General features: G+C 45.5%; 2 protein-coding genes across 4 annotated transcripts in view; both read right to left on the bottom strand.

Annotated features, from left to right (window-relative positions):
* Nucleotides 1–518: 518 nt before the first annotated feature.
* CDCA7 (cell division cycle associated 7) lies at nucleotides 519–10,961 on the bottom strand. The gene is given in 13 exon segments (XM_075092499.1): nucleotides 519–1,648; nucleotides 1,963–2,099; nucleotides 2,690–2,839; nucleotides 3,280–3,420; nucleotides 5,035–5,223; nucleotides 5,982–6,059; nucleotides 6,486–6,737; nucleotides 8,213–8,323; nucleotides 8,725–8,850; nucleotides 10,523–10,573; nucleotides 10,575–10,596; nucleotides 10,598–10,677; nucleotides 10,680–10,961. Coding segments are annotated over 13 exon segments (1,650 nt in total). The 3' UTR covers nucleotides 519–1,617.
* Nucleotides 10,962–19,675: 8,714 nt separating this feature from the next.
* Nucleotides 19,676–27,715, bottom strand: part of MAP3K20 (mitogen-activated protein kinase kinase kinase 20) — a 93,298-nt gene continuing 85,258 nt past the window's right edge. For all 3 annotated transcript variants that reach the window (XM_075093473.1, XM_075093471.1, XM_075093472.1), the window contains 3 exons: nucleotides 26,493–26,567; nucleotides 25,301–25,451; nucleotides 19,676–21,339 (listed from right to left, as the gene is read on the bottom strand). In XM_075093473.1, coding sequence (XP_074949574.1) covers nucleotides 20,660–21,339; nucleotides 25,301–25,451; nucleotides 26,493–26,567 — 906 coding nt within the window. In that variant the 3' untranslated portion in view covers nucleotides 19,676–20,659. The remainder of the gene's footprint in view (nucleotides 21,340–25,300; nucleotides 25,452–26,492; nucleotides 26,568–27,715) is intronic.

Genomic DNA, 27,715 nt, shown 5'->3' with positions numbered 1-27,715 from the left:
AACTGTACATTATTTATAGCATTGCATTCTAAACCTTGTACAAAGCTTATACAGTAGTTTCCATAACCAAACTTAACCGCATTTATACACTTCGTAGTTCTCCAGATGCAATTTTCACGGCACCTTCTTTTCAACAGCACTGGGTACGCAAGACCCTGTCCACGCAGCACGTCAGAATTCTTCAGGTCCATTTTTGCTGTACTCATGCTTCATTAACTACATCATGCAATATATCCTTCTACAATCACGTGGAACCAGATACAGAATTGCAGCTGGACCATTAAGGAGATGACCACAGCACTAACCACCATTTATAAGTGCTCACAAACTGGGAGCAACCCATTACATCCCCTTTTTAATTTATTTTTAAAAGCCTTCTGAAGAGGCAATTGTTATTCCTCATCTGTTATTATAACTAGGGTGTATCCCGAGAACACTATCTATTTACATTTATGCTGCCCCATGCAACTGGAAGAATATCTCACTTTAAGCTGGACTGTAGCTTAGAAAGTCCTTGCTTTTTAAATTTTTCAGGGGTAAAAAATTCAGGCTTCCAATTCCAGTGATTGTTTGTCATTGCCCCTTTTCCTGATAACAAAATTCAACAAGTTACCATCTTTCATCCACTTGTAGTTGTCCAGCCACCACATGAACCACTACCCCTCTACTTAAGCAAGCCCTGGTCTGCAGGCACCCCTCTTCCCCAGGACCAGTGCTCATTCTACAAAGAAGCAGGTCTGCAATTGCGGCAAGAACAGAGAGAAGGCAAACCAGAAACCTAGTAATTTAACAAAGGGTACATTCTGTTTTAGACAGAATGGCCACTCCACAATGTATACCAGTATGTTCACATCACTGTCGCCACTAGGCAATGCTAGTCCTGGTGCTGTGGAAGCTTTCAGCAGTGGCGTCGTCTCATCTGAGCAAAAATACAATGTGCCACCCCCTACTGCTTCTGCTGCATTTTTACGTCACTCAGAAAACCTCCCTTAAAATGGCCAATGTGCACTTTGAGTACTCTATAAAACCAAGTATTAGTGCTTGAAGACTGTTCAGTGGCAACCTTTAGGGCTTCCTTTTTGAACTTAAGGATGCATTGCTGTTTTAGAGAATTCTTAGCTTCTATTTGACCATTTATGCCCAGTAAGAGTCTGTATTGCAGAGGAAGTTGGCCTGGAGTTAAGCATGTACCTTTCACCACCTGGTTCTGTAGGGAACAGTGCCCTGAATTTTCAGAACATCTGTATCTTTTTGTGATCAACTTCAAAGCATAAACAAACCTGCAGCACCGATCACTGCATGAATAAAACTCTAATGGCTTAAAGCCCTGTCTCCTTTCAAGAAAAAAGAGATATTGGCATGAAAGAAAGTACTGATGCTATCTGATTTGCAAAGTTTTTTAAAAATAAAACAATGGCCTGTGGGCAAAGACCTTCGTTAAACAGTTTTCTCAAGTATGATTTACACTGAGATAAGTGAAAGTTCTTTATCCTTTTTTACCCAAAAGGGGAAGGGAAGGCAGGCACTGGCTTTGTAATATCATTTGATTAAACAATTCACTGTAGGCAATAACATGACATTGGTGAAATAGAACACAATTTAAAGGCAGTCACAGCTTCAGTCTTCCATTCCAAGTTCTTGTTTCAGACTGCAAGACAAGTAGAAACATGAGTTAGCTTGTAGCAAAACACTGTTTGGAAACTCTTTAGACAAACTAGTGGAAGTCCTGACAATAAACACAGCTGAAGTTGAAAGCGAAAAGAGAGTGGATGCACCACTCATTTTGGGTAAGAACCAACATGTCAGAAAAATCATATGGCAAAAACCTCAGATTCTAAAGGCAACGCAGACCGATCTTGAGATTCACCTGACAAACCAGGATATAGAGAGCTCTCCCTTCCCAGTTTTGAGCTGTGCATCCCACAGAGAGGAGCCATGCCACTGACACAATGGTATGCTTACCTTTTCAAGTAGGCATGGACATTGTCATAGCCATGGTACTTGGCCAGATAGACCAGGACACCTGTAGCGCATCGGCCATCTCGCTGTCTGCAGAAGCTACAGTTGCAGATTCCACGACATGGTGGGCACCTCCAGGTCTAGATAAATAGACAGACAAGGAGCCATTTTAACCAAACTGGAATGCCAGACATGATTCACACTCACAACTTAGGAGGGTTCCACTCCACACCGAGTTCTGCAGTGAACATCAGCACCGCAAAAGTTGTCTAAACTAGTACAAGAGTATGAATTCTTCAGTCAGTTAGGGACTAAACTCTCCTTTGCCTGCTCTGCACGTAACCACAGGAAGCATTCCGTTCTGTTCAACTCCTGCCCCACTTCCACAGCCCACAACAGCAGCACTCTGTCCACAATACAGGTCCTTTCCATAGGGCGTTAAGCACTACTGCAAGGCAAAGAGAACACTGGTCTGATGCTCAGACAGAGTAATATTTTGGCAGCTGCTCTGCTCTTGTAGTTTACTCCTACAAACAAAGCTACAGAAGTAGTAACTACAACAAGTTCTATGCAACACAAGGTCCTGTGATTCAATGTGAATCAAACCAGTGCTGCATTATGTACTATTGCACTGTAAGCAGTTCCCCTGCTAAAACTTTCACTATGAGTAACAAATGCACGCTTCTGTTCAAGCTAAGCACAACAAAGCCAATGTTCAAAATTGTCTTACCGGATCCAGCAAGGCCGTTCTGACATCTTCCCCATACCTATTGCGGAGGCATGGCCCACAGAATTGGCCCCGTACTCCTATGCAATCAGGGTTACGACAGTTTGTCTTGGTGTCTATGGTTTTTTGGCGACACTGATGACAGGTGGATCCCTAGAACACATGGTAAGTAGGTCAGGAAACAAGACATTAAAGATTGCTTTTTAATTAAGGGAATAAAGCATTTAACAAGCAATCTCTTTGGCAGCCAGCACTGTTTATCCTGAAACAGAAAGCCACCTCCCAAGTTTGAATCAAGACTGTTTTAACATTGCATCTTCACTGCCTATTAATCACCTTCCTTGGCTGCTATTGCCTAGGTACTACAGTTGTTCCAGGGTGAAAGCAAGCTAATTGGCTTAGTAAAGGCCATCCTATCAGTTCACGGAAAGGTAAGAGACAACATTTCAAGATCTCAAGCATACTTCTCCCAAAAAATCACATCCTTCCTCTCAGCAAGAGGGAGTCTGCTTTATTTGATGCTAAGCCACAAGCAGGAAATAACAAGAAAATGCCTTTAAAGTATGCAGTTCACAAAGCTGGAACATACTTACCATGGCCCTGTTATAGACTTTCTCTCTTGCAGATCCACAAATATTATTTAGCTCTTCCGCTGTTATCTCCTCAACCGGGCGCACAATGTGTGGAAAAGCCATGGCACCACGGTGACCCCTCCTGGGAGTTCGGGCTTCATCCTGAATAGTGAAAAGACAATACTACTAGTAATAGTTTCAGCAAAAACTCTACATAAACAAGTAGGGGATCTTCAAAGCAATGCCAAAGTCTAAAATACCATCACATATTTAAACAAGAAACACAGATCTCTGTAAAGACCTATGATATGGATGCAGCTTTAGCACCATCACTTGATCTGTCACCTTCAGGGTACAGAACTGCTACTGGATCTTGCATAATTCCTGCTGGAGTGCAAGAGGAAGTCATTTTTCTAGGATAACACAGGGGGAAATGGAGAATACATACAACATGCTATTTCATGTACTTCCCAGGACATAGCATACTCAATCTTGATCAACTCTGTATGAACTGCTATTTTCTCAAAGGGATACAAAACCACCTTCACAGAATCATTAAGGTTGGAAAAGACCTCTAGGATCATCAAGACCAACCATCAACCCAACACTACCATGTCTCCTAAACCATGCCCTGAAGTGCCACATCTACACGTCCTTTAAATACCTCCAGGGATGGCGACTCCACCACCTCTCTGGGCAGCCTGTTCCAATGCCTGACCACTCTTTGAGTAAAGCAACTTTTCCTAATATCCAATCTAAACCTCCCCTGATGCAGCTTGAAGCCATTTCCTCTCATTCTATTGTTAGTGACCTGGGAGAAGAGACCAACACCCACCTCAATACAACCTCCTTTCAGGTAGTTGTAGAGAGCGATAAGGTCTCCCCTCAGCCTCCTCTTCTCCAGCCTAAAAAATCCCAGTTCCCTCAGCTGCTCATTAGACTTGTTCTCCAGACCCTTCACCAGCTTTGTTACCCTTCTCTGGACACACTCCAGCACCTCAAATGTGCTTCTTGTACTGAGGGGTCCAAAACTGAACACAGTATTCAAGGTGTGGCCTCACCAGTGGTGAGTACAGAGGCATGATCACCTCCCTGCTCCTGCTGGCCACACTATTCCTGATACAAGCCAGGACGCTGTTGGCTTTCTCAGCCACCTGGGCACACTGCTGGCTCATGTTCAGCCGGCTGTCAGCCAGCACCCCCGGGTCCTTCTCCGCCAGGCAGCTCTCCAGCCACTCTTCCTCAAGCCTGTAGCGTTGCATGGGGTTGTCGTGACCAAAGTGCAGGACCTGGCACTTGGCCTTGTTAAACCTCATACAATTAGCCTCGGCCCATCGATCCAACCTGTCCAGGTCCCTCTGCAGAGCCTTTCTACCCTCGAGCAGATCAACACTCCCACCCAACTTGGTGTCATCTGAAAATTTACTGAGGTTGCACTCATTCCCCTCATCCAGATCATTCATAAAGATATTAAACAAGACTGGCCTCAAAACTGAGCCCTGGGGAACCCCGCTCGTGACTGGCCGCCAACTGGTTTTGGCTCCATTCACCACAACTCTCTGGGATCAGCCACGCAGCCAGTTTTTTACCCAGAGAAGAGTGCACCTGTCTAAGCCATGAGCCACCAGCTTCTCTAGGTGGATGCGGTGGGAGACAGTGTCAAAGGCTTTGCTGAAGTCCAGATAGACAACACCTGCAGCCTTTCCCTCATCCACTAGGCAGGTCACCTGGTCATAGAAGATCAGGTTGGTCAGCAGAACTAGAACTTCGACATACCTCCAGATATTCATCAGACATCTTTCTTCTCCTCACTAAGATGTACCGGTCATCATCTTCCTCTTCTGGTAAAGGAGTAGGAGGACCTTCAATTAGGGACCTGGATCTTGTGTGAGGCCGAGAACTTCGGTCTGGGTTCCTCCTCAAAGCACTTCTGGGCAATGAACGCCTTGGAAGTCGCTTTGGTCCCTGGTAAAGTTTAAAAGCCCCTAATGAAACAGGCAAAACCACAGGCAGCTCCCGTCCCTACTATGAACTCCTCCCCCAAAAGACATGCTTTCCTTCCATCTTTCCCAAAGATGAAGCCTCCCTGCCATCCCAAAGCAGAAAACACAAGCTAAAAACATCCTAGACAAATTAATCTTTGGCATTCTACTAGCTGCAGAGAAATAGTCAAAAGCACGTTTGTGTCCAAGCAGGTATAAGACACAATAATTTCCACACACAGCAGCAGAAGCCATGTCTATGAGGAGCTGCAACTTTCACTTTTGTTCCCATCTTCACACAAGCTTACAGGTAAATTAGCAGTGAAATTCATTACACTGCCAATTCACAACCCAACCTTCTTTAAGGACATAGTTAGGCCAAACGTCAGTTTTCTTTCCAAGGCTCCAAACATACAGAGCATTCAGCCTTGAGCTTCAAAGACTGAGCTGCCTCCCTTATCTCCAGCTTTTGTATAAATACCTATTTACACAGAACCTTGTTTAGTTTTATTGGCCTGTGGAGACACCTATCCTTTATGAATTCATATGTTCTGCTTTATACAGTGGCAAATCAAGAGAACTGCACAATGAAGATGCCTGTTTTAGGAATAGGAAGCAATAAGATAATGAACTGGACTTTGATTTACATGGTTTACTAAGTTTTTTAATTCAGAGTCCTGTTTTGTAATGTCAGAATTTGACACTCAAATCTGAAGGCAAATACAGTAAGTTTATACTTACATGATTGACAGCTGGTAATGATTTTTGCCCACCAAAGATACCAGAAACATTTTGCAACTCAGCCATTAATTTTGCAAGCTAACAAGGGAAAAAAAAAAAAAGGAAGCAGAGCCTTAAAAGGGGTTATGTGCTTTACAGACTATTAGATGAGGGCAATTGGCTAGAAGTACAGTTACTTATAGGAAATGCAGTCACTCTTCAACTTTTTACTTTTGTCTCTTATTAATGTTCTAGTGACTGCAAGTAATTTGAAAATGCTCAAACTTATTATGTTGAAGCCCTATTCTTTAGGCTTGCAGCCTATGGATTTTTACTGAAGTACTTAGCCTATGGATTTTCACATGCCAGTGGACATAAAGTATCAAATTTAAATACTAGGAACGAAAATTCCTCTTAATGCATTCACATAATTCCCATTAGAATTAATTTGAACAACCAAAGAGATCCACTAAGCATCAAGGGAGGAGAGAAGGGGCTGCCCCAAGGGAAACATTGAGTACTTGCCATTGCTTTGTTTTCCTTTATGTTTAAAGCTCTTTTCTCTAAAAATACGGCACCCTTTTCTTCAGAGTCAGAGTCTGAATCTAGAGCAGGCGTCAGCTTTTCAGGGAAAGGTTCCATCTCATCCTTCCTCCTCTCTGATCGTCGAGGTGGAAACTTCATGGCTACTTTTAGAGGAACAGGGCATTTCTGCCTTCTCTGAGCTACCTCATTTTCAGCACTTGTATCATCCTCCTCTGAATCCGATTCCAATTTCTGTTAACAAACCAGAATAGAAGCATATAAATCCAAGTGAGTTGCTCTGCAATTAAATACAGTTCAACAATATTTTGTTTGGGGGTGGTTAAAGAGGTTATCTGGCTGAAATCTAGTGCTCTAGTATATTTTGGGGAGGGGGCTAAGGAGCAGGAGGAAAGGAGGGCACAGGGACAAAAGCATCTCAGGGACAGCCACACCATACTGCTGCAACACATCAGAAAAAGGAGCTTGCTTTCAGCTGCAGCAGTCTTAGCTGTCACTTGCAGGTCTAATACCCAAGAGAGTTTGTGAGAAAGAGGATTGCCTTTAAAGGCCTTGATTTTGCAACATATTGTATTTGGCTGTAAAAAAAAGCCACTACGCAGTTCTCAGCACAGGGTCAAACCCAAGTTTGTAAGCTGTCAAGAACAGTCATCTCACAGTACCAATGATACCAAGTGAAAACATCTTTCTAGAGCCAGTCAGTGAAATAAGTATGAATGAAATCCCAATATTTTCTTATATTTGAATTCTGATGCCTCACAACTTTTTTAAGAGCCAAGGGTTCAGTGAGGACAGAAATTTATTTAGTTAAAAGGCCATTTTGCAGTAGGCTTTGACTTTCAGGTTTAGACTCAGTAGAAGAATCTTATTTTGGTCATAGGTAACAACAGGCTTCCTGCTTCACATGCACAGACCATCAGTCTCAAATGGCAACCCTTATTTGCACAGGGTTTTTATTAAACCAGGTATGTGGTTCTGGTTGCCCAGTATGCAGTTATTAATTCCTTTTTCTTACATATCTATTCCAGCTTTGCCCCGCTACCTATTTTCTTTACCATTGTGTATTATTTAACTCAGACATGTCTTCTTCCTATCAGACATTATTCTTTTCTAGTCATTCCTCAGCATGTTCTGAAGTTACGACAAACCTATTTTATACCAAATGTGGTACTACTTCTGCCTTTTCTACTACAGATCAATTGGTGGTCTCTTTAAACAATAAAACTGCTCTTACACTGATGTCAAAGATAAGCAGGAAGGTAGATTTCACCACCTATCACTATTTCTCTACTGTTAAAGAAGTACAGCAGTTCCTGTTATGCTGTCAGAGCGCAGGTCTGGCTACATGTCATACACAGAAATTTCTCAGGTTTGCTGGAGTCGATGGGCTAGCATAACATTTCATACCGAGGAAACCAGAAATGTGAGAGTCTAATGGAGTAGCATCCAGCAAGGGCAGTTTTAAGAGCTATTATATTTCAAAATCCATATGGCAGATTTTATTCTGAACTTGGAAAGCTCAGGAGCTTGGGGGCTTTGTAAGGAGACAAAAAGAAAATGGAACTATGGCTACTTAAGACTGTACATTAAATAAAATTATGCTTATTTCTGACAACATTTGGCTTTCAAGCTGAAGCTGCCGTTCTTTTTCAATTAAGAATGTGTAAGAATTTAGATTTAAAATTGCAAACTAAAATTAACTGTCTTACCAATGCATCTTGAATCTCATTTTCTGAAAAGCCACAGAAGGATTCATCATCAGAGGCTTCATGAAAAATTTTTGCCAGTTCTTCTCTAATATCTGACCTAAACTTGCATTTCTATGAATAAAAAAATATCATTTAACCGAAGTTGTACAGAAAATGATTCACATTTACCAGTGCAGCAAAAGTAAATAGCTTTTTTTAATAAAGAAAAAAAATAGTTCAGGCATTTAACAAGGGGTTTCAGAACCACAGTTGCAAATTATCAGGCATGTTAGGTTAGTTGACATTTCAAAGGCTAAAATAAATAGCTAATCTGCTTCTAACAATTACCACCTAGAAGCACAAGTGAAGAGTGAAATGAAATTACAGCATATAGCATAGATTTATAACTACTATACAAAAACATAAGCAAAGCAAGCAGTTTTGATCGTGCACAAAACATTTACTAGCTTTACATTTTTGCAAGCTTTATAACACTGCACATTCAGTTTTATTTGTTCTTGAACTGTACTTACCGTGTTTGCAAAATTATCAGAACCAAAACTGTCACAACTGTCATCAGAGGATGAGGATGTTTCCATGGGAATCAGTTTCGTATTTCGGAAAGCTGTTAAGTTTTTCCTTCCTGAGCAACCTCGGCGCTGCAAAAGGACAATGGCAACACCATTAGTAAGAGATACCTACTCCAGCATACTAGCTTTTAAGAACATTCTTATATTGAATTTTAGAAGGTTTGAACGTCTTGGGATGTTTAACAGTCTTTTATACAAGTCAGAAGAATTATCACCAGCTTTGAAATAATTACCAGAGTTAGAAATGGGAATAGTTTCTGCTCCAATACATTTCTGATCATTGTTATAGATTGTTTTTGTTCAGTATTTACAAATACTTGTTTTATGCAAACAGCCAAGTGAAAACACACACAAAAATCATATCCTTCCCAGCTCATTACAGGTAATGCTGGAAAAAAGTACAAGTGCACATATAGTAGCTATAAATATACTTTATTAATTATTTTTAGTGTGAGGCACTTGGTAAATATACACTGTAGCTGTTAAGGAAGGGACCAAGGATCATCTCCACAGAAAAGAGGAGCTTTGAAACAATTTCTTAGATATACCAGCTTCTTGATTTGTTAATTTTGTTACCAGGTTAAAACACTTTTGATGGGCTTCAGGTTTTCATTTCCCAGGGAATGTTTCTACTTGCAACGAGCCATTTTACATCCCCAGGGCAGCGGCGGCCGCCCGAAGGCCAAGCCTGCTGCGTCCACACTCAGATGCCGGCCAAGTCGAGCGCTCTGACCGTTACCAGCTCTCGGGCCCAGACCTCTGGCCCGGCTACTTTATAAACACGGTTTAAACAGTAACTAGCCAGAGCAATTTAAAGACCCCCGTCGCCTCCCAGCACCGTTCCGCAGTGGAGCGGCACCGCCGCACCCCGAGGCTCGCCCACGCCCCGCAGCTTTGCTGGTGCTGACAAGGAACAAAACGGTGCTCGGCCCGGCCGCGGCCCCTCACACAAAAGGGGCCGTTTCTGGAGCCGCCCGCCGCGGCCGAGGGAGCGCCCATGCAGGGGGCCACTGCGGCGGCGGCGGGCCGGGATCGCAAGCGGCACGGAAATAACGCCCTCCCTGCTGGGGCGCGGCCCGGGGCGGGGGGGGGGTGCGGGGAGCTCTCCTCGCCTCCCACTAAGATGGTGCCACCCCCCCTCCCCCCACACCCACACCGCGGGGCCGCCCACCTCCGCGCCCCACAGAGGCCCTTCCGCCCCGCTCCCCCCCAGACCGCGGGCTCCGCGCCCGCCCGCCGTGAGGTACCTTCCCCCCGCAGAGCCCCCCGCGCACCACCGCCCAACGGCCGCCCTCATGCCCCCAGGCGCAGCGGTGCCCGGGTCAGCTGCGAGGCGGGCGGCAGAAGGCGGGGGCACTGGGAGGATGGCGCCGGGCCGGCTGCCCCCCGCCGCAGCCGCCTGCACCCCGCCGAGCGCGACTGCGAAACCGGACCCCCTACCCCGGCCAGGCCGGCGAGGGCAGCGCCGTGCGCGGGGCAGGAGGCCCGGGGCTACCCGTCTGCGTGGCTGATCTCTCTCCCCACGCCGCTCCCCGTAGGGCGCCCGGCTCGCTCCAGCCCAAAGCCTCACACTGCCCGACCCCACCAGCCTCCCCACAGCCCGGCTCAGCAGGGTCGTAAGACCCCGCAGAGTCGCAGCCCCCTCGCCGCCAGCAAGCAGCAGCGGGAGCAGGAGGAACGACCCGACCGGCAGCCGTGCCGGGAGCTCGGCGGGCAGCCCCTCGCCGCGGGCAGCGCTCACCTGCGGGCGCGGCAGAGCCATGCTGGCGGCGGCGGGGCGAGCACCGGCGAACTGAAGGTTCGCGCCAAAGTGGCTGGGACCGCGGGGGGGCGGGGCCCGGCGGCGCCTTTCCCGCGTTGGCGCCCGCGTCCTGGCAGATGCAGCCGACATCCCCTCGGGATCGGGCACCCGGCGTGTCCGCCCCGCGACCCCCCGCCCACCCCTGCTGAGGAGCCATTTGCTCTCCCGGGGCGCCCACGGAGGGGCTATGGCGGGGACCCTGGTTTTTATTTTTTTCTATTCGCTGTGCGGCGTTTGTGGAGCTGCAAGGGCCTGGCCCTGTGGCGCGAAAAGCTCCCGGCCGGAACGCGGCAAGGCTCGCGTGCCAGAGGGGAGGGGCGCGGACGGGGGCAGGTCTGCACGGGCGGGGTGAGGGGCCAGGGTCCCCACGTCGTCTCATTTTTTTAATTTTATACGTCAAAGCTGGATTAGTTTCCAGCACTCTGAAGTAAAACCCCCCCAAACCTGCCGGTTTTCAGGGGCAGAGGGGGTTTCTCCTCAACAGGCAGGCGGGGGCTGGGGCAGCCTCGCCGTACCCGCGGACACCCTGCACCCCGTGGGGCCCGGCCTTCAGCGGCGACCGCCGAGCGGGGTAGTGAAAGTGCACTTTGTTAAAAACCCAGCCAGCAACACGCACTCTTTCATGCGCCGCCACAGTAAATGCAGCGTTATTTGCCAGTGCAGCACGAGTGCAGCTCAGCGTTAGGAGTGAGATCGCGGGTGCTGCCCTGCTGCCTCTGCCCCCTTGGGAGTACAGCAGTGCAAAAGGATTGTACAAAGGAGTTGGCTGCGTTGCTCTTTGCAAACAAAATTCCACTTGAAGAGAGGCCAGAGGAAAGTAGATCATCGGTCACTGTAAACCATTTTAGGTAGCGTTTGTAATATCGCATTAAATCAACTACAGCCGTTAAACACAGCGAGATAACTGCTGTGCGACCAGTATTGGGCAGCGATAGTAACAGGAGAAGCCCTGAAAAAGCTGTATGGGATTTGTGGCCCCAGCGTTTGCTATAATCCTCCGTTAATTCTGCGGTTTGAGCAGGGCTCAATACCAGTGCAACTGTAGCTGCCCAGCATTTCCAGGTGCCTTCCCAACAGCAGGCGAGTCCCTGTTGCGGCTGGCACGAGGGAAGGAGGCCCTGTGCACGTGCAGCCCGCGCACAGACCTGCGCCTGTGTAAAGCAAACCGCGAATCGTCTCTAGGCTGAAGCCTGTAAATAGGCTACAGCACAATAGAGTACAAGAGCCCTTGCAGAGGTTTTCTGTTTTCTGTGGGCATTATTCTCCCTGCACGTGCTGCAATCTGTCGTGTAGAAGAATCTCCATTTTAAATAAGCCCATAATTACCTACTTACCTGCACTGCTGGCTTCTCAGCGCACGCACAAAAGCAGATGAACTAAACCCGATTCTCCAGAGACCAGGCCACACTCAATTCCTCTAAATCCGCTTTAGTGGAGGATTGCCACCCAGATGGTTTCCAACCAAGACAGCTTAGTTGGGAAGGGGGGATGTTTCTCGAATTTTGATGTAGTTCTACTTCTTTCAGAAAAACACCCAACAAATCTAGTTTACTTACACAGAAGAAAAGATCCAGTTTCTCAAGAGTAATGTCCTTTAACATCCTGAATCATAATTATAATGATTTTACTGGAAAAGTAGCCATCTTCCACAGCTTTTAAGAGCGTCATATGAAATGTCATGGAGTACTGATGGGGCTAGCTGAATCCATACTTCAGACTGCAGTTAATTTTCCATTTAATGCTTAACGGAACCAGCATTCTTCAAACAACATATGCAGTGAAATGGCTTTAAAATTAATAGGCCAGAGCAGGGTCTTTATTGGGAAACTGGACAGGACAATATGTGAACTCTATTTTCAGATTTTTTTTTAATATGTGAGAAAGAATTAATTTATTGAAAATTGTGTATATCAGCTCAGATATTTTACAGAGGACTGGGGAGAAGAGGGCAGGAAAGGGAGTAATGGGAAGTATGTGAAGGGCAGGGTACCAGAAAATGAAGGTCTGTAACTTGGGAGGTGGCTGTTGTGACCTGCACTGCTGTCATTTCCCCTGTTTTCATCTTCATGCCCTTTGTACTCCTGTTCTACCCTGCAGAGCCCAGATGTCCTCAGTGGATGGGCAGAACAAACTTACCAACTGGCTTTACCATGACTGCAAAAGTTTCCTAATGTTTGTCGAGATGTAGGCAGCACCACTGTCCTACATCCAGCTATCTGCAATAGCTGAGGACATGCAAAGCTGACCCAGGTGAGTATTGCATTTTCAGCCAGACTTAACTCAATTAGGCTAATGTGAGTGGAAGAAAACATCCCTGCCAGTTTGGTCTCCCAGTCCAGGTCTTGTGTGGCCTGTCCAGTGCTACCAGCCTGCTTGCTGCCCAACTGTGAGCAGCACTTCCCTCAGGGCTCACGTGTCAGCAAAGATTATCTGGAGTATTTTATTAGGTGTTTCCAAGAAAATAGTGTCTTAAATTTTTGCCTTTCCTTGAAATGAGTTGTCAGTACATGGTAGTGGCCTTTGGAAGACCTGCTAAGGGAATCAGCTGAAATTACAGAGGGATGTGCAGTAGATTGAGCATATAATGCTTTCTGCATCCATCTAGGGGGATCAAAGTTGTTGACATATTAGGAGCCTCAAGCAGTAACAAGAACATGGACCTCCAACAACAATAGCTCCATTGTCAGAAACAGTAAATGTGACCTTTGTTCCCATGGGACGATGGACAAGTGCTGTCCTGCACGTTACCCCGCAGATTACGGCTGTCGGCATTGCAACTTAGCTTTTCTCTCTGGAGGCAGGACTCCTGCTGCCCTATCCCTGGCTCTCCTACACACTTCCTATCTTAACTATGGACAACATGCTTTATGCTCTAGTTCCACCCCCCCTTTTTTTTTTTAATAGGGGCAATACATTTCTACCTGCCTAAAATAGCATGTGGATACGTTAATTACTGTTTGTGTGATGCTAGTAATTACTGTGATGGGACATATACAATGACACAGATTTATAGATGCAAGTGTTTCAGTGGAAAGGGAGAGTTTGGATTCTCGTGGCCACAGAGCACCTGTAGCACAATGCAACAGCATGTATCCTAGCTCCATAGAAAAGAATAAGATTGCAGCCACTAATGACAGTAATTAAAAATTTCTGTAAGAGCTGTCCAATCACCTCTTCATCTGAGCAAATTATAGTGTGTTACTGAAACTGTTAGAGCAATAAAATGAAGCTAAAAACATTTTGCATTAAAATAATCAGACATTGAGTTATGATGTAAATTGTAAATCGGTAACCTATAACACAAGCTAATTGTTTCTCTCTCTCTTGAAAGGTGTGTTTCTGTAAAAGATCTGATCAAGCATATGTATTTGTTCACATGTCACCCTCCAGTGGCTAACACTACTATGCAAGACATAATAAGGTTTATAATCAGGTAACCTGCTATTGATTGCAACCCAGAAAAGACACTTGTTCTTACACAGAAGCAGGAGGATGGCCGCTTTTGGAGATTTAATTATAGTTAGACCTCTACCTGTTTGCTGGACATTAATTTTTATGAAGTACTTTTTTACCTTAAATACTTTGACATTGTGCTCTGATAGGCAGAATCAGAATTTGTACAATAAATGTAAATTTAAATATTTAGTGTGTATAATCAGTTTATAGCCAAGACCAACTGTACCAGCTCCACAAAATACCTCCACAATGCAATTAGCATCTCTTTCCTTTTTTCTCTCTCGAAGGGAAAATATATTTTTCCCTCTTAATTTAACAGTTTGCATCTCCTTGTGCTTTGCTGTAAGCTCCTTACTAGTAAAGGCTGGGTGCAAATGCATCCTGCATGTTGAATTGAAGGTGGTCATGTCTGATCCTATTAAATACTATGTTTCTTTGACACAAACTGTCGAGACCATAAAAATGGAAAGAAAAAGAGAAAGAAAACCAAAGGAATAAATACAGCCCAAGGAGAGAAAAAGTGCAGTTCATAAATGCCTCTAGGAACCTATATTCATCAGCACACTAAGAGAATGGCTGAAATGTAGTCAGTTTTGATAGAAATCTTAATGATTATTCCAAGTATACGTTGTAGCAGATCGTTCAGAGCCCAGAGCATTGTGATGCACATTATGGGAGTGTAATTATAATGCTTGTTTTGAGTGTTCTGTAGCCATTCCACAAAATGCATAGCAAAAAATGCTGATCCAAAGTAGCTGTTGATGGTATGCAGTAGCCACTTTTAAAAGCTCAAGATCCCAGCCCTTTCACTTGTGAGCTTTGATTTATATTTCTCTTTGAAAACACAAAATAGATTAAGTCACATCATAAAGAAATTGCTTACAAAATGTTCTGCAAATGCATAGCTGTGGGAAACAGGAGGCTATCAGAAAATAATCAAAAATGCTTAATGCAGTCTGGTGTTTTGCCCTTTCATATAAGGTTTGCCACTGCCTCTTTGCGAATGTTGATTTGCACCACCTCCACCAGCCTTCTGTGAGGTGCAGTTCCTGGGAGAGGATGGGAGTGGTGGGACAGGCGGTGGCTTAACCTTCTCCCCAGGGACCCTTCTCCTGGCTGCTCCCTCAGGAGGGAGGAAGGGGGGGGGGGACAGGTAGAAAGCTGTCTTGAAAGAAAGCTACTTGGTTCCATTTTAGTGAAGTGAGATCTCTGGGGTTTTTCCGCTACAAAAGCAACTGCCCATCTTTCCCAGCCTAAAGTAATAATAATTATAATAATTAGATCAAAGTGTAATCTCTAGCACCATCACAAATATCAAGTGCTTATCTTTGCTGCATGGTCTAGTATTCCTGGCAGCAAGTTTCCAGAATGTCTTAAAATACTTGGGGTTTGATCCTTAGCAGCATCAGCTGAGCTGGAGAGGAGGACAGGGGTAAGGGTGCCCCAGGCAGGGGCTGTTGCTCTGAGTGAGGAAGGAGGGGGGACACAGAGGGTTTGGGCAACATCTGCTCCTTAAGTCATCTCATCAAGTTGCCATATCATGGTCAGCTTATGGGGTTGTAGTGTGCGCCGAGGGAGGGTGGCATTGCTGTCATACATGGCCAATTGCTAGAAAATAATCAGTGGGAACATGTTAAAAAGGGCAAAACTATAGTGGCAAATATTTTCTTTAAAAAGCAAACAATGTCCAAAAACACCTATCCCTGTTTCACACCAATGTCAGCTAGAAAGCAGGTTCTCACGAGGTGTTAGCTCGTGGTGCAGCAGTGCTGGGGGAGGCATGAACAGGCACTTTCGCCCCGCAACTGAACAGGAACTGAGTTTGCTTTCTCTAGCGTTTCACAGAAATAATCAACCAGCAGCAACACCACCAGTGAAACCCAGCCCTGAAAACCACCATTCCTGGGAGCATGGCACCACTCAGATAGGGTGTAGATGGGGAGACAGAGGGGCTAGTATTGTCCCCCCTGCTACAGGCAGGTCTCAGCAGCATCAGTGCAGAATGACCAGGTCCCACAGCCAACCCATCCCACCTGGTCAGTATGACCAGTTTCCCCGCAGCACAGAGGTACAGTGCACCGTGGCAGCAGTTGGACAGGCTGAATCCCTGGCAGCTGCTTTCCCCAGTGAAACAGGGTCAGATGGCCACCCCATCTCCCCTCTCTGACCATTACTTCTGTTTAGCTTCCCGATGAGCGCAGCACAGGCATAACATTTCGGTATGCGCTTTGATATCAATGCAAGGCCAAAGCAAGAGCAAGAAATGTTGCAAGAAAGAGATTACAGCGCTGCCCAAATAAATCACTGAGCTGGGTGAAATCCCTGCCCAGGCCATAAAAAGCAGCCTCTGCACCTCTGCGGCCCCGAGATGGATTGACGGCCTACTCATGTCACAAAGAGTTAGGGTGAGGAACAGCCTGCAGTTGTTAATGATTTTGGGGGCCCCTTGGACTGTTCAGTGGGCTGTCACCTCTGTGACAATCATCCTTCTGTGAATTTGCAAAGGCTCCATAGGAAAAGGAAGGGCTTGTGTGAGGGGTTGAGCTGGGATTATTCTGCTGTTTCATCCTCTCCCCACCCAGGCAGATGAGCAGCTACAAAAGCCCTTTGAGCACCTCTCCACCTTTCAAAAATGTCTTCAGCTCTGTCAAGCAAGCTTCACCTGGGCAGCCCCTTTGAGCCCTGGCTGCATGTGAACAAAAGCAGTCTGCGTTTGCAGGACTGGGCAATGTTTTTGCTCCAGGGACTCTCGCATGTAGTGCCCGCTGTGCTTAAGACCAGAGTTTCACAGGTTCTGGAACTGCCAGCTGGTTTGCAGCACAGCAGCACACATGCTTCTGGCCTGCAGGATATGGGGAACATGTGGCTTGAGAGCGCAGTTACTTGGCCACTTCCCTGTGCAGCACAGCGCCAAGCTGCTGGGCTGGCTGTTAGTCCCTCTGCGGAGCAGGTCCCCAGGACATTTGTCTCTTACAGCCAGTCTCTCTGATGGTGGCAGCAGGTGCACTGGACTGCTGAAGAAATTTGTCTACTTAGGACACCAATATCCACCAGACTCAGTGCCAGCTCTGGAACACCTTGCTGAGCTGAAGAAGAATGATTGCTAACCTCAGTGTTAAGTGCCTGCTCTCTATCCTCCTGTTTTTCTTTTCTTTAAATACATCCTTAGGTATATAGGAAAGACAAAAAAAAAAATTAAAAATCGAATGACATATTTTGTTGGCAGAAAAAGAAAGAAGTCTCAGCATAATTTTTGCTCATGCCATGAGGACATCAGCTGGGAAGGGAAGCCTGTAAGGTTTCAGAAAACTGAGGACCGTAATGCTGAGGTTAATCTGTTCTTCCTCTCTGAGCTGAGCACCGCTTCCTCCCTCCCAACCCACCAGCTGAGTCAAGAACTAACGGCTGGAGAGAGACACTGCTGTTCACCCTGAAACCTTGCTGCCAATGTCTGGCATCCAGAAGGAGCTGGGCAACTCTTGTGATTCCTACAAGATCTGGAGTAAAATGTTGCCAAATGAACAAACAGGTTCTGTGTAAGCTCTGACAGTCAGTGTCTCACACTTTAATTAAAAAAAAAAAAAGAAAATTAGTAACTGATTTTGGAAACATTCTCACCATTGGATGCAAATAGTCACTCACTTTGGATGTCCAGTTCTGAATTTGCTTTCATGAGGTCTCCACTATTTTTCATCGTCCATTCCAGCAGTCATCCCAGAGCTGGCTTCTTATAATTCAGAGCATTTTAAACTGTGGAAAAGGAAAATGCACCTTTTGGGGATTAAGAAAACAGCAACACCAGAGCATGGAGATATGAAGACCAAGAGAAAGGAGAGCCAGGAAAACAAGAAGCAGCTCTACAGCAGTGATATTTTTTGCCATTTGCAGAGTCAGCCATGGAGGGAGGGGGTAGCACTGTGGAGGGTATGGGTATGGATGGAGGGCAGTGTGTCCAGTGTGCAAATCTAGACATACTGGTACTTAAATATGATTGGCTTTAACGGACTTGTAAGAAAACCCTAAGAAAATACAGCATAGCTCCTCTCCAAAGAGTAGACATTTGCTGAGGTATAGTTGCCCAAGACACTCTGATTTTCCACATTGCTGTGAATGGTCTTCTAGCTGTGTGCTGGTAAAACATGGAAATAAATTGCTCAGCTTCATGAAGTACTGGGAGGTAAAAATGTAAGCACATTTTGACTTACAATGAATTATAATCAAGATAGGGAGTAGCCACATTAAGAGTGATACAAATGAGATGGAAAACTAGATATTGCTGAGACTTTTTTTTTCTTGACAAGTTCACTCACTGTTGCTTTAACCAGCAATGCTGGTGCAGCAAGAGGATTTCTAATCAGTCACTATTGCATGATTGTTTAATTTTAATAGACATGATCAATACCATCCGCTCTTCCTTTAAATGCTAATGAACACCTTAATACAACAGATGTGGACAGACAGTACATTGCAGATTAAAATAAGGCACAGCATTAAATTGCTTACAAACAGCAGAGGAATCCTGCTGGACATCTTGACAATCAACCACAGGCAGCTCATAAATCTTGAATTGCCACCACCAGCCCACAGCATCTGCTGGGTGGGGCCTTGTTTTCAGGCTTGTACAACTACACTGCCATCCTCATCACCCTGGAAGAGAAATGTACCTTTCCAAACTCTTGCCATTTCTTTCCAGAATTTGTCCAGGCCCAACTGTGAAATAAGATCTCACTTCCTGAGATACATGTCTAAATTTTAATAACACAAGCACGTTTCCAGCAAGTGCTCTCAGGCCTGGTTACTATCAGTTGGTATCCTCCAGCCCATTTGGGTCATGGCAAGAAATGTTAGAGAAGGATCCCCAAACCAGACAAAATACCAGTCTCCTGCTAAGATGTGACAGAGAAACATCCAGCAGTGGATTGTCCACATCCCCCAAATCTGTTGTCAGGTTCAGTAAACCAGGGCCAGAAGCTGGGTTACTAACTAGTTTTCAACAAGTTTGAAGCCACAAGAAAGCAGCAAGCTTTGCTACCACAGAGCTTCACATGCAGCCCCATTCACTTCCAGGTAAAGCTTCTTACTATTTTTTCTGCTCTTAACTGTTGCCAGAAGAAAGATGTTTAAATGACAGAGATCCAATTCCTGACAGCTGGTATCCGTTGTGTTCTGCTCCATTGGTTTTGGTGGACCCTGTCCTGAATTCATGAAATGTGGGTCCCAGTTCACTCTCGTGGGTATTGGGAAACCCACCATGGGGCTCAGCCTCATTGGGACTGGTGGGAATCAGAGGAAGCAGATATGCATGTGCAGAGATGACCAGGAGTGGCCTTTGTGTGCAGGAGGGAATTCATACCTCCTTTTGAACATCCAGTGGCAGGGCTATGGTGGTGGGGGTCATTGAAGGGCTGACGCGCCAGCAGCTCCTCCAGCATTGCTCACAACTGCGTGCCAGCGAGCACTGCTTGGCACGGATGGTATGTAGCACCTTGTTCAAAGGCATTTCTAATTTACAGTTTCTTGGCTTTCAGAGGGTACCATGCATTGCTTTGGGTTCAGCTTCCTTTATCTGTCTCTTCCTTTTTTCCCCCCTCTTGCATCTTGGGAAACCCTAACTTTTTTTTTTCTTTTCCCCTTTTTAATTGTGTGAAATCAACTTGGAGTGAAAAGGCCAAGAAGAAACTTTCTGACAACAAGTGAGTCTACAGCTGTGTCTTTGTTCTCAGCAGAGATAAAGACCACATTAATCAGAAACTTTGCTGACCTTGTCTTTACTACCTGAAGACTGAAAGACAAAAGCGACACAGCCTGGCCCCATTTAAAAATTCAATTAAAAAATGCCTGCTGCCCAGGGATAAACATTATCATAGACCTCAGTGAGGTTAGATGTAACTATGATAAAGGCAATGCCTTTTTCTCCCTCAATTTTTATTTTTATCCCAAAACAAGAAAGCCTAGTTTTTGTTTCTCCTTCTGATTACAACTGCGTATGTGACAGAGTGTGGTCAGTGGTGTCAGGTGGCTGGTATGGGGGCTTTTAGTACAGAGCGAGGTGAGAAATTCCTGAGAGGGGATGGCAAGCTGGTAGTGGAGAAGTGAAGCTACTGGAGTGGACCAGAAAGAAAATCTCCATGTGTTTCTGCTTTTTCAGACTATGCTTGTCTGATAAAAATACTACCTCTTCCTATAGCTCTGGCAGAAGCAGACTGAACAAGGGGTGAGGAGACCCTGTTCAGTGCCAGACTCGGTGTCTGGAGACATAAGCAAGGTGAGGGGAGATGTAGCAGTACAACTCCTTCCCTAAGGATGAAACGGAGAGCCTTTCATTATGGCACCTGGCTGTGCCTTACTGCATTTATTATTGAAATATTAAGCAAATCAGTGGATATCCAGTCAGATGAGAACATGAGCAGCCACAGGAAGGGGAGAAAATAAAATTAAATCCCTTGGTGCTGACAGTGACTGGAGCAGAGGCAGGCAGGTCTCCCCTTCCACGGACAGGCCCCGGGCCGTGCCAGCCAGCGAGGGAGGTGGCAACCCGGCTTCAGTGCAGCGAATTCAACAGAAGCAGGCGTATCTTCTCTAGGTTGAACGTTCAGTTAAATAAAGGGGCAAATTCTTCCCTCAGAACATCCTCCGGCCCCGCCAGCTCCCCCTGGGCCTCTCCTTCCCCAGCTTGCTGGCAGTCTGTCTGTGGGACTTCTTGGCGTGCTGCACCTTTATCCACCCGCCCTCGCTGAGTCTGCTCTCCCCTTCGCCCCTCCTGGGCTCGCTCTCGCCCTGCGGGGGCATGCCTGGGATGGCCTTGGGCTGGGGGAGGCTGCGGGGGTAGCTGTGGTGCTGGGAGGCCGGGGGGACCGCTAGCGAGGGAGTCCTGCAGGCTCTTCCCGAGTGCCGAGGGGGGACTGGGGAGCTGGTCCTGCTGCACTGCCCGTCTGAGGAGCTGCGGGAGTTACCACTGTGTGAGGCATTCCTGCCTTTGCCGGAAGACCTGTCCCTCTCTGAAGGGGTGTCGGAGGCTGTGCTGGAGGTGCTGCTGCCTTTTGAATTCAGGTGCAGATTCGAGAGGTTTCTCATCAAACTGTGCGAGAGGGGAGAGGAGTTTCTGGAGTGGCTGATGGACGTGAACTGGTAACTGACAGGACCACGTGTCCTCCTCACGGCAGCAGCATAGGAGTCCTGGCTGCGAAGGTAGGGCAGGTAGTGGGTGACAGTGGTTGGGCTGTGGGGGTGGCTGTGCTGGAGAGAAATGGCTTTCGCTATTTGGTGCATCCGCAGTGTCTGCATCCACTGGCTGTCGATACCTGGCAGAAAAATGGAAACAGAGTCAGCTTTCTGTGAATTGATGGAAAACTGCTTTCTGTTTTACTGAATGTGTGAAACTAGGTACCAGGGTTTCTCTCTGAAGAAGCTTGACATACCACAAATCATCCTTTCCCTCCCAACCTTGCAGCAAATGGTCTTAGGTTTGAGTACGCTCAACATTATGAACATAATGTTAGACTTTTACAATAGCAAGTGATGCAAATATTTCTGATGCCAGTGAAGATTATGGAGCTTAGACTTGAAAACACTTACTGAACCATCCGTGTGGCTGTTCAGGTGGGTTCCAGCTCTCAAGTGCCTCCCAGTGTTTTTAACCCAACCTAGTTTTAAACATTTCCTGTTATGCTCTTGGCAGCTTTATCAGATGTCTCCACAGCTTTCATTGCAAAAGAGCCTGGAGACCTCCAGAGCAGGCATGGAGCAGGCACCCCAAGGTGCTGGCACTGCTGTAGCATCGCCCTCCACCTGCGTCTCCCCCAGCTGGCACGGTCACGCCATTCACAGCCGAGCGCAGAGAGAGGCAGTGCAGACCCCAGTGCAAATCTGTGCTGTGGCAGCCAGACTCACCTCCTCTCGCTCCATTTTCTCTTCAAACTGCTACACACCGCAACAACCAGAGTCATTTCGGTTGTTATTACTACAAGTTCAGAAGTCAATCCACTTCGCATGCTCTAGATACAGAGTCTAAGCTGCAGCTACACCGCTCCATCTGGGTTTGTGCAGAAAATCAGCTCTGTATGTGGAAAAGCCGGTAAGGCAGCATGCTTCAGCCAGGATAGCCCAGACAGTGCTTAACTGTGAGCAACTTGAGGTATTACAGTTCCCTCACACCTACTGTCACAGCCACAGGGTCATAACAAAAGTTGCAGCTCCCAGAGATCAGACTGACGCGCTTTTGAAAGTAGGTCTTGTGGTTTGCAAGAAAACCTATAGCAAATATAATAGTTATAAATTTTCCAGTTGAACTTTGAGGGCTGCCTGGATTGCTACTTTATGGATAGAGCAGAGACCAGGAATTCCTTTTATCCAAGGCTACAGCTGTGACCAAAACCCCATGGGGAGCAGCTTAAATAATTTGCTCTAGAGAGATTTGAATGATTTGTCCTTGAAGATTGCTAATATCATACCAACAGGAAAGAATAACCCCGCCAGCTTGAAGCAGCATAAACATGACCAAAATGTTATCATCTTCAACAGAGGACCCCAGCTCCTCTCTGGCCTTTTGCTGGTTTTCCAGGGAAAGACTCCCTATGCTGTGGGCCCTGTGCCTCTCGCTGCAATGCTGGATTGGTCGTGAGGAGTTCTGTGGGAGCTGGGTAGCAGCATTGCCCTTGTTAGGATTGCTCCTGCTAAGGTGTAATGGATGGTCTCTTCATTCCTCCTTTCCCCAGACTTTGCTTGAATCCCAAGAGATTTAAATCACTTCGACTTAATGTCAAATATGTCAAAAGAAAACTGTCTTTCCTGTCAAAGTACAAGTGTGACACCGCCACAGCAGATAGCTCTGGCTGCACTGAGAGGTGAACCCTCCTTTCACATGAATACAGATGGGAATTGCCTTCTCTGCTTCTTAACCTCCTTGAAAGTCACAGTTTCAAAACAAACATGCATGCTGAAATGTACTTGCTAGACACCATCTCCTCTGCCGTTCCCCTGTGCCCTCCTACCAAGGCTGTGGATGTAAAACACAGACCTCATAAACCTGGAAGCAGCAGGCTCAGGACTTGACTTTGTGTCTTCCTTTGTTATCAACCCTCAGGTGGCCACCACATGCCCTGTGGGACCAGTGCCAAAGCTGCCCTGAATGAGGGGCTCCCTTTAGTGCCTTCAGGCTGTTCAGTCCCTGCTCCTTACGGCCAGATGCCATCGCCAGCCCAGGGACCAGCTGCCCAGCAGGGCAGTCCTGTGGGGCTACCCCTCACTACTCATGGACTGGGGGGGGCTTCTCCCTCGTATGGTCTCTGTGCCACTGAATCAAATGCTCTATGTGGCAGCCCACAGAGGTAGTACCTTCACTGCTGGTTATTTCAGCCTCTTAGACAGGTATTACCCTTACCTTCATGTTTGGGTTTGGTGGCGTTTTAAACCTGGGGTAGGTGGTCCTGTAAAGAAGACAGGGCAGAACGCTTGCTAGAGCTGTGGCACAGCTTTCATGCTGGCTGGTAACTCACCTTCTCTGAACTGTGCCTATTCACTTGGGTGCTGACAATACATTAGTGCCTTCATGAAACTCCTCCATGTGGCAAAGGGACAGACAAGCTCTCCCACTGCTCACCACAAAAAAATGAAAGCAGCTCAGCTTACTGCAGCAGAGTCAATCTGCTTTGGTATGGCTGTATGGCTCACCACCCTGAAAGCAGGGTAACCTCCATCAGCAGAGCTAATCTGCAATGAAGATGTGTCTTTTCAGCACACCTTTAGGTTCCATCTGCATTACAAAACATAGTTGTGTCGCAAATGGATCACGATGGCTTTGGAATAAGTGCACCCATTTTAGATGTGTCTGTAGTCTAAACCCAGCAGTCTCAATTCACAAGGTCATTCTTCTACATTCGACAGTAGTGTACAAAATCGGAGAAGTTCACCTTCTGCTGACTGGTATCATATTCCAGCCCCTGTGTTGCCCCTCAGCTGTCTCATCCCAAACATTTCTGCAGCCCTACTGTGAACTCGATCAGAAAAAGAGCTTTAGCTAAGAAACACCTTTACAACAAGAACAGCAGATCTTAAAGGCAGAACCATGCTAGAGTCAACTGAGTTGAGTTTGACTATGTCAGTGGCATACTTTAGTTAGGAAATGAAGACTGTAGTGTAGAGCCCACTGTATTATTAAATGTGTATCACTGAACAAGTCAAGCCCCAGAAACCATAACAAACACTACTCCAGAAGTCAGATAATGATGAGCCAGGGCTGGCTCAAATGGACAGAAGAGTGCAGTGGGAAGGTTTCCACTCTTTCCCCACAGCAGAGCAGGACATCAGGAGGCACCTATGGCATCTGCCAGGCTGGCAGCATGTGTCAAAACTGCATTTCACCCACCGGGTACTTCTTGCCACCCCACATGCAGCTTCTCAGGCTACAGCCTTTGTCCATGTGCCCCCTGCAAGAGCACTGGCCAGAAGAGGAGCAATCTGCACCCACACATCTCTTCCAGGAAGTGCCCTGTATCCAAGCACAGCATCTGTGCAAAGCTGTCTGTGTCCTTAGTGGCCAAGAGCGGGAGGAAAGAGCTGGCCAAAGCACTCCTGTTGAGTTTGGGTTGCAGGTAGTGAAAGCCAGAATAGAAGCTGCTGAAGGCACTGGCTCCCAAAACCCTCAAAACAGCGGTGGAAAATTCCATTATTCCCAACAGGTAGAGGGTAGAGATGTGTGAGATTGTCTCCTTGCCCTGCAGATGCCTTCCTGACATCCTGGTTGAGAAACATATCTTCACCCCAGGCTCTGCACGCTTTGTGTGGGTGCTATAATTCAGTCTAAATCCTTTTGCTATGCCAATACACTTGGCTTCACAGAGCAGAGAACTCTCTTGTCTTGGTGAGGAGGGACGGATTGGGACATGAAGGGCAGATCAAAAGGTTGACCCAAAGCCAACCCAAGGAAGGGGTTGAAGAATTTAAGGTTGTGTACTCCTAGAAGATGTGAGGCATTCAGGGTTTTGGAGCAGAAGGATCTGAGCTCTATCTCTGCTGTTAATGTGAAACTACTAGTGACTACAGTAGATGAAAGATTTGTAGCTAATTACCATGGACTTTAAGCTAAGTCAGATATGCCAGGGTGCTCCTGCATGCATCTATGAAGACATTGTGGGGACCACAATGCCAGCTGATGCTGCAAGATGTGATCTGTTGTTGGAACAGAATAATGGCATTGACTTTTTGCTGTTCTCCCCGCATACGCCTTGCTCATGTCAGCAATAAAATTCACATGTACTGACTTACTTGAGTCGGATCTGGTCCGTGAATTTCCCTCTGAGTTGGGGAGTGAGGTCTGTATCATGAGCTGTACTGTCTCAACCTCGTCCTGCGCTTTCACCTTGCTCCAGCAGATAGCTTGGATGTGCCTGGTGGTTTTGGGAGCTCTAACATCACTCTGCTCAGCAAGGACACAACATGCATGAGAACATAATGCATACGAGGATATAACAACACAGAACCCACTAAGCTCTCCTACGAGGGAACTTCCACTAGTGCCTGGGCGGCAGCAGTATTTCCAATATAGAGTCTGTTTTGCAAAACCGCTTAGCCAGTTCTCAAGTATTTTTAGACTCTAGATAATTTTGGCTGGTATTTTGTGACTATGCTAAAAATGTGGTAGTGAACAACTGTTTCAATTCATGTACCATGTGGAGGAAAGATCTGAAGGCCTTCCTCTACAAACACAAAAATTTATTTTACTAATTGCATTAATCTGAGCATCATATGGGCAGTGCTTTCTGCTAAAACATGTAGGGTTAAGCAGGTATTCTTGCAGGGGAACCCTCCACAAAACTTTCTTGGAGTATCAAGCTCTTCAATTTGCTGTTAAGGGCTTATGACTCCTGTAAGAAACTTCAGTCTGAAAGAAAGCTACTTCACTTCTGAGACAGGCAAGCAAGGTCCAGGATTCCCCTGTCTCTCCATCACTGCTTGAATCCTTGTGTGGGGCAGAGCTGGAATCTCAATTATTAGCCTCCTTGTGATGCACAGCATTGGTCTTTATAAAACCACTTTTTAAAGTAACTGCAAACTCTTTTTACAAAGGCTAATTTCTATCACATTAAATTGTGTTCTGGGTTTTATTTTATCTTATTTTACTCTTGACTTCTCATTTTCTTCTCCTGTTGCTTCTCTGCTCTTCTAATTAGTACTTCATTGAAAAGGTAAAAACCAGTCTTTTCAAGTAGTGCAAACAACACTGACCATTACACTTCAAGGAAAAGGAGTTTTGTCCTTGAGAAAAAGACCCAGTCTGAGGACATCGTCTGTGTAAACCTCATTCAGCTTTTGCTCTGAACTTTAGATTTTCCAATTAATTAAAGGCTGCTGAGAATTTATTATAGGATATAACAAAGCCAGAGGATGCTATATCCACACCTCCCGTGTAGGTTTTATCTTGGATAAACAATATTTTTACTTGTTTCTTAGAGCTTACCTCATACGTAACAACACATTCTACAGACTGGTGTTCTTCTATCCCCACAATCCATTTCTCCATTACAAATGGTGGCTGAAAAAAACATGGTGGGAGTTTTATAAGGTGCTCTTAATTTCCTGACTTGTTTCTGAAACACCCCAAAGATATTTTCAATATTTGCCTTTTTTCATCCACTTCCATATTTGCTAATATCAATACTTTTCTGAAAATCTTACGAGACAATATATTTTGGCATTATTTACTTCCTTGTTTACAAAAGGAAACTGAGAAGATATCTCTATAAATAACGGATAATATGTACAACAACATGGAATGATTTAATGGGGGCATAAACCTTTTCCATTTTTGTGTATGTACAGGGTTTTTTTTCTGCTAGACTTACAGAAGCCAGCAAGAACAAATATCTAGAGATTCTTGGAGATATTCCCTGACAGACACAAAAATGTTGAAGGATGTGAAAAGTTAATGTTCTTGTACTAGTTATTAGTTTACTTAACTTTAAGCCTTTTTTTAAAGGAAAAAATTAAAATGCCCAAGAAGAAAATTAAACAAAACTATTTTGCATCATAATAATAATAATAGTAATAACACCACAATAATAATAATACAAAAAAATCACAAGTATTGTTCCAGAAATCACTAACTATAAAAATAGTTTTAGCGTGAATTAAATATGAGAATCCTTTTTGGCAAGTACCCATAATTTCACATTTTCCTTAAAATTCTGACTGTTGAGAATCTGATTTTCACTTTTTCCTTGAGAAAAACTAACCAAAAGGTTCCCCCAAAATTCCCCCCCCCCCCCCCAAAAAAAAATCACAGTGAAAGCATTCAGGAGTTTTGGGTTTTTATCAGTGCACATTAGAGCAGCATTCTAATTGGTAATCAAGCTCTATTTTTTTTCATTTAGAAATTTATTTTGTTAGCTATTATCAAGTGGAGCATATTAATAAGAACAAACAAGTGAAACAACAGCAAACAGAATTCCCTCTGCATTGACAAAGCTTCTGTTGGTTATGGAAAAAGCAGCCTAAATGCTGGCTGGTAACTATTTACAGGCAGGTTCTGAAATGAGGTAAAATGCACAGTGACACTGGATTGCAGATGTTCAGTGCTGTACTGTCTGTTGATGGGTTTCAGTCTTTGCAACCTATCGTTGCATGAAAGAGGAACTTTCAGAACCACGTAAAAGTTCTAAAACCATGTAAAAAAAACCCAAA

The sequence above is a fragment of the Phalacrocorax aristotelis genome, chromosome 5 (assembly GCF_949628215.1).
Source record: "Phalacrocorax aristotelis chromosome 5, bGulAri2.1, whole genome shotgun sequence".
NCBI classification, from domain to species: Eukaryota; Metazoa; Chordata; class Aves; order Suliformes; family Phalacrocoracidae; genus Phalacrocorax; species Phalacrocorax aristotelis.
This window is presented reverse-complemented; position numbering and strand designations above follow the sequence as displayed.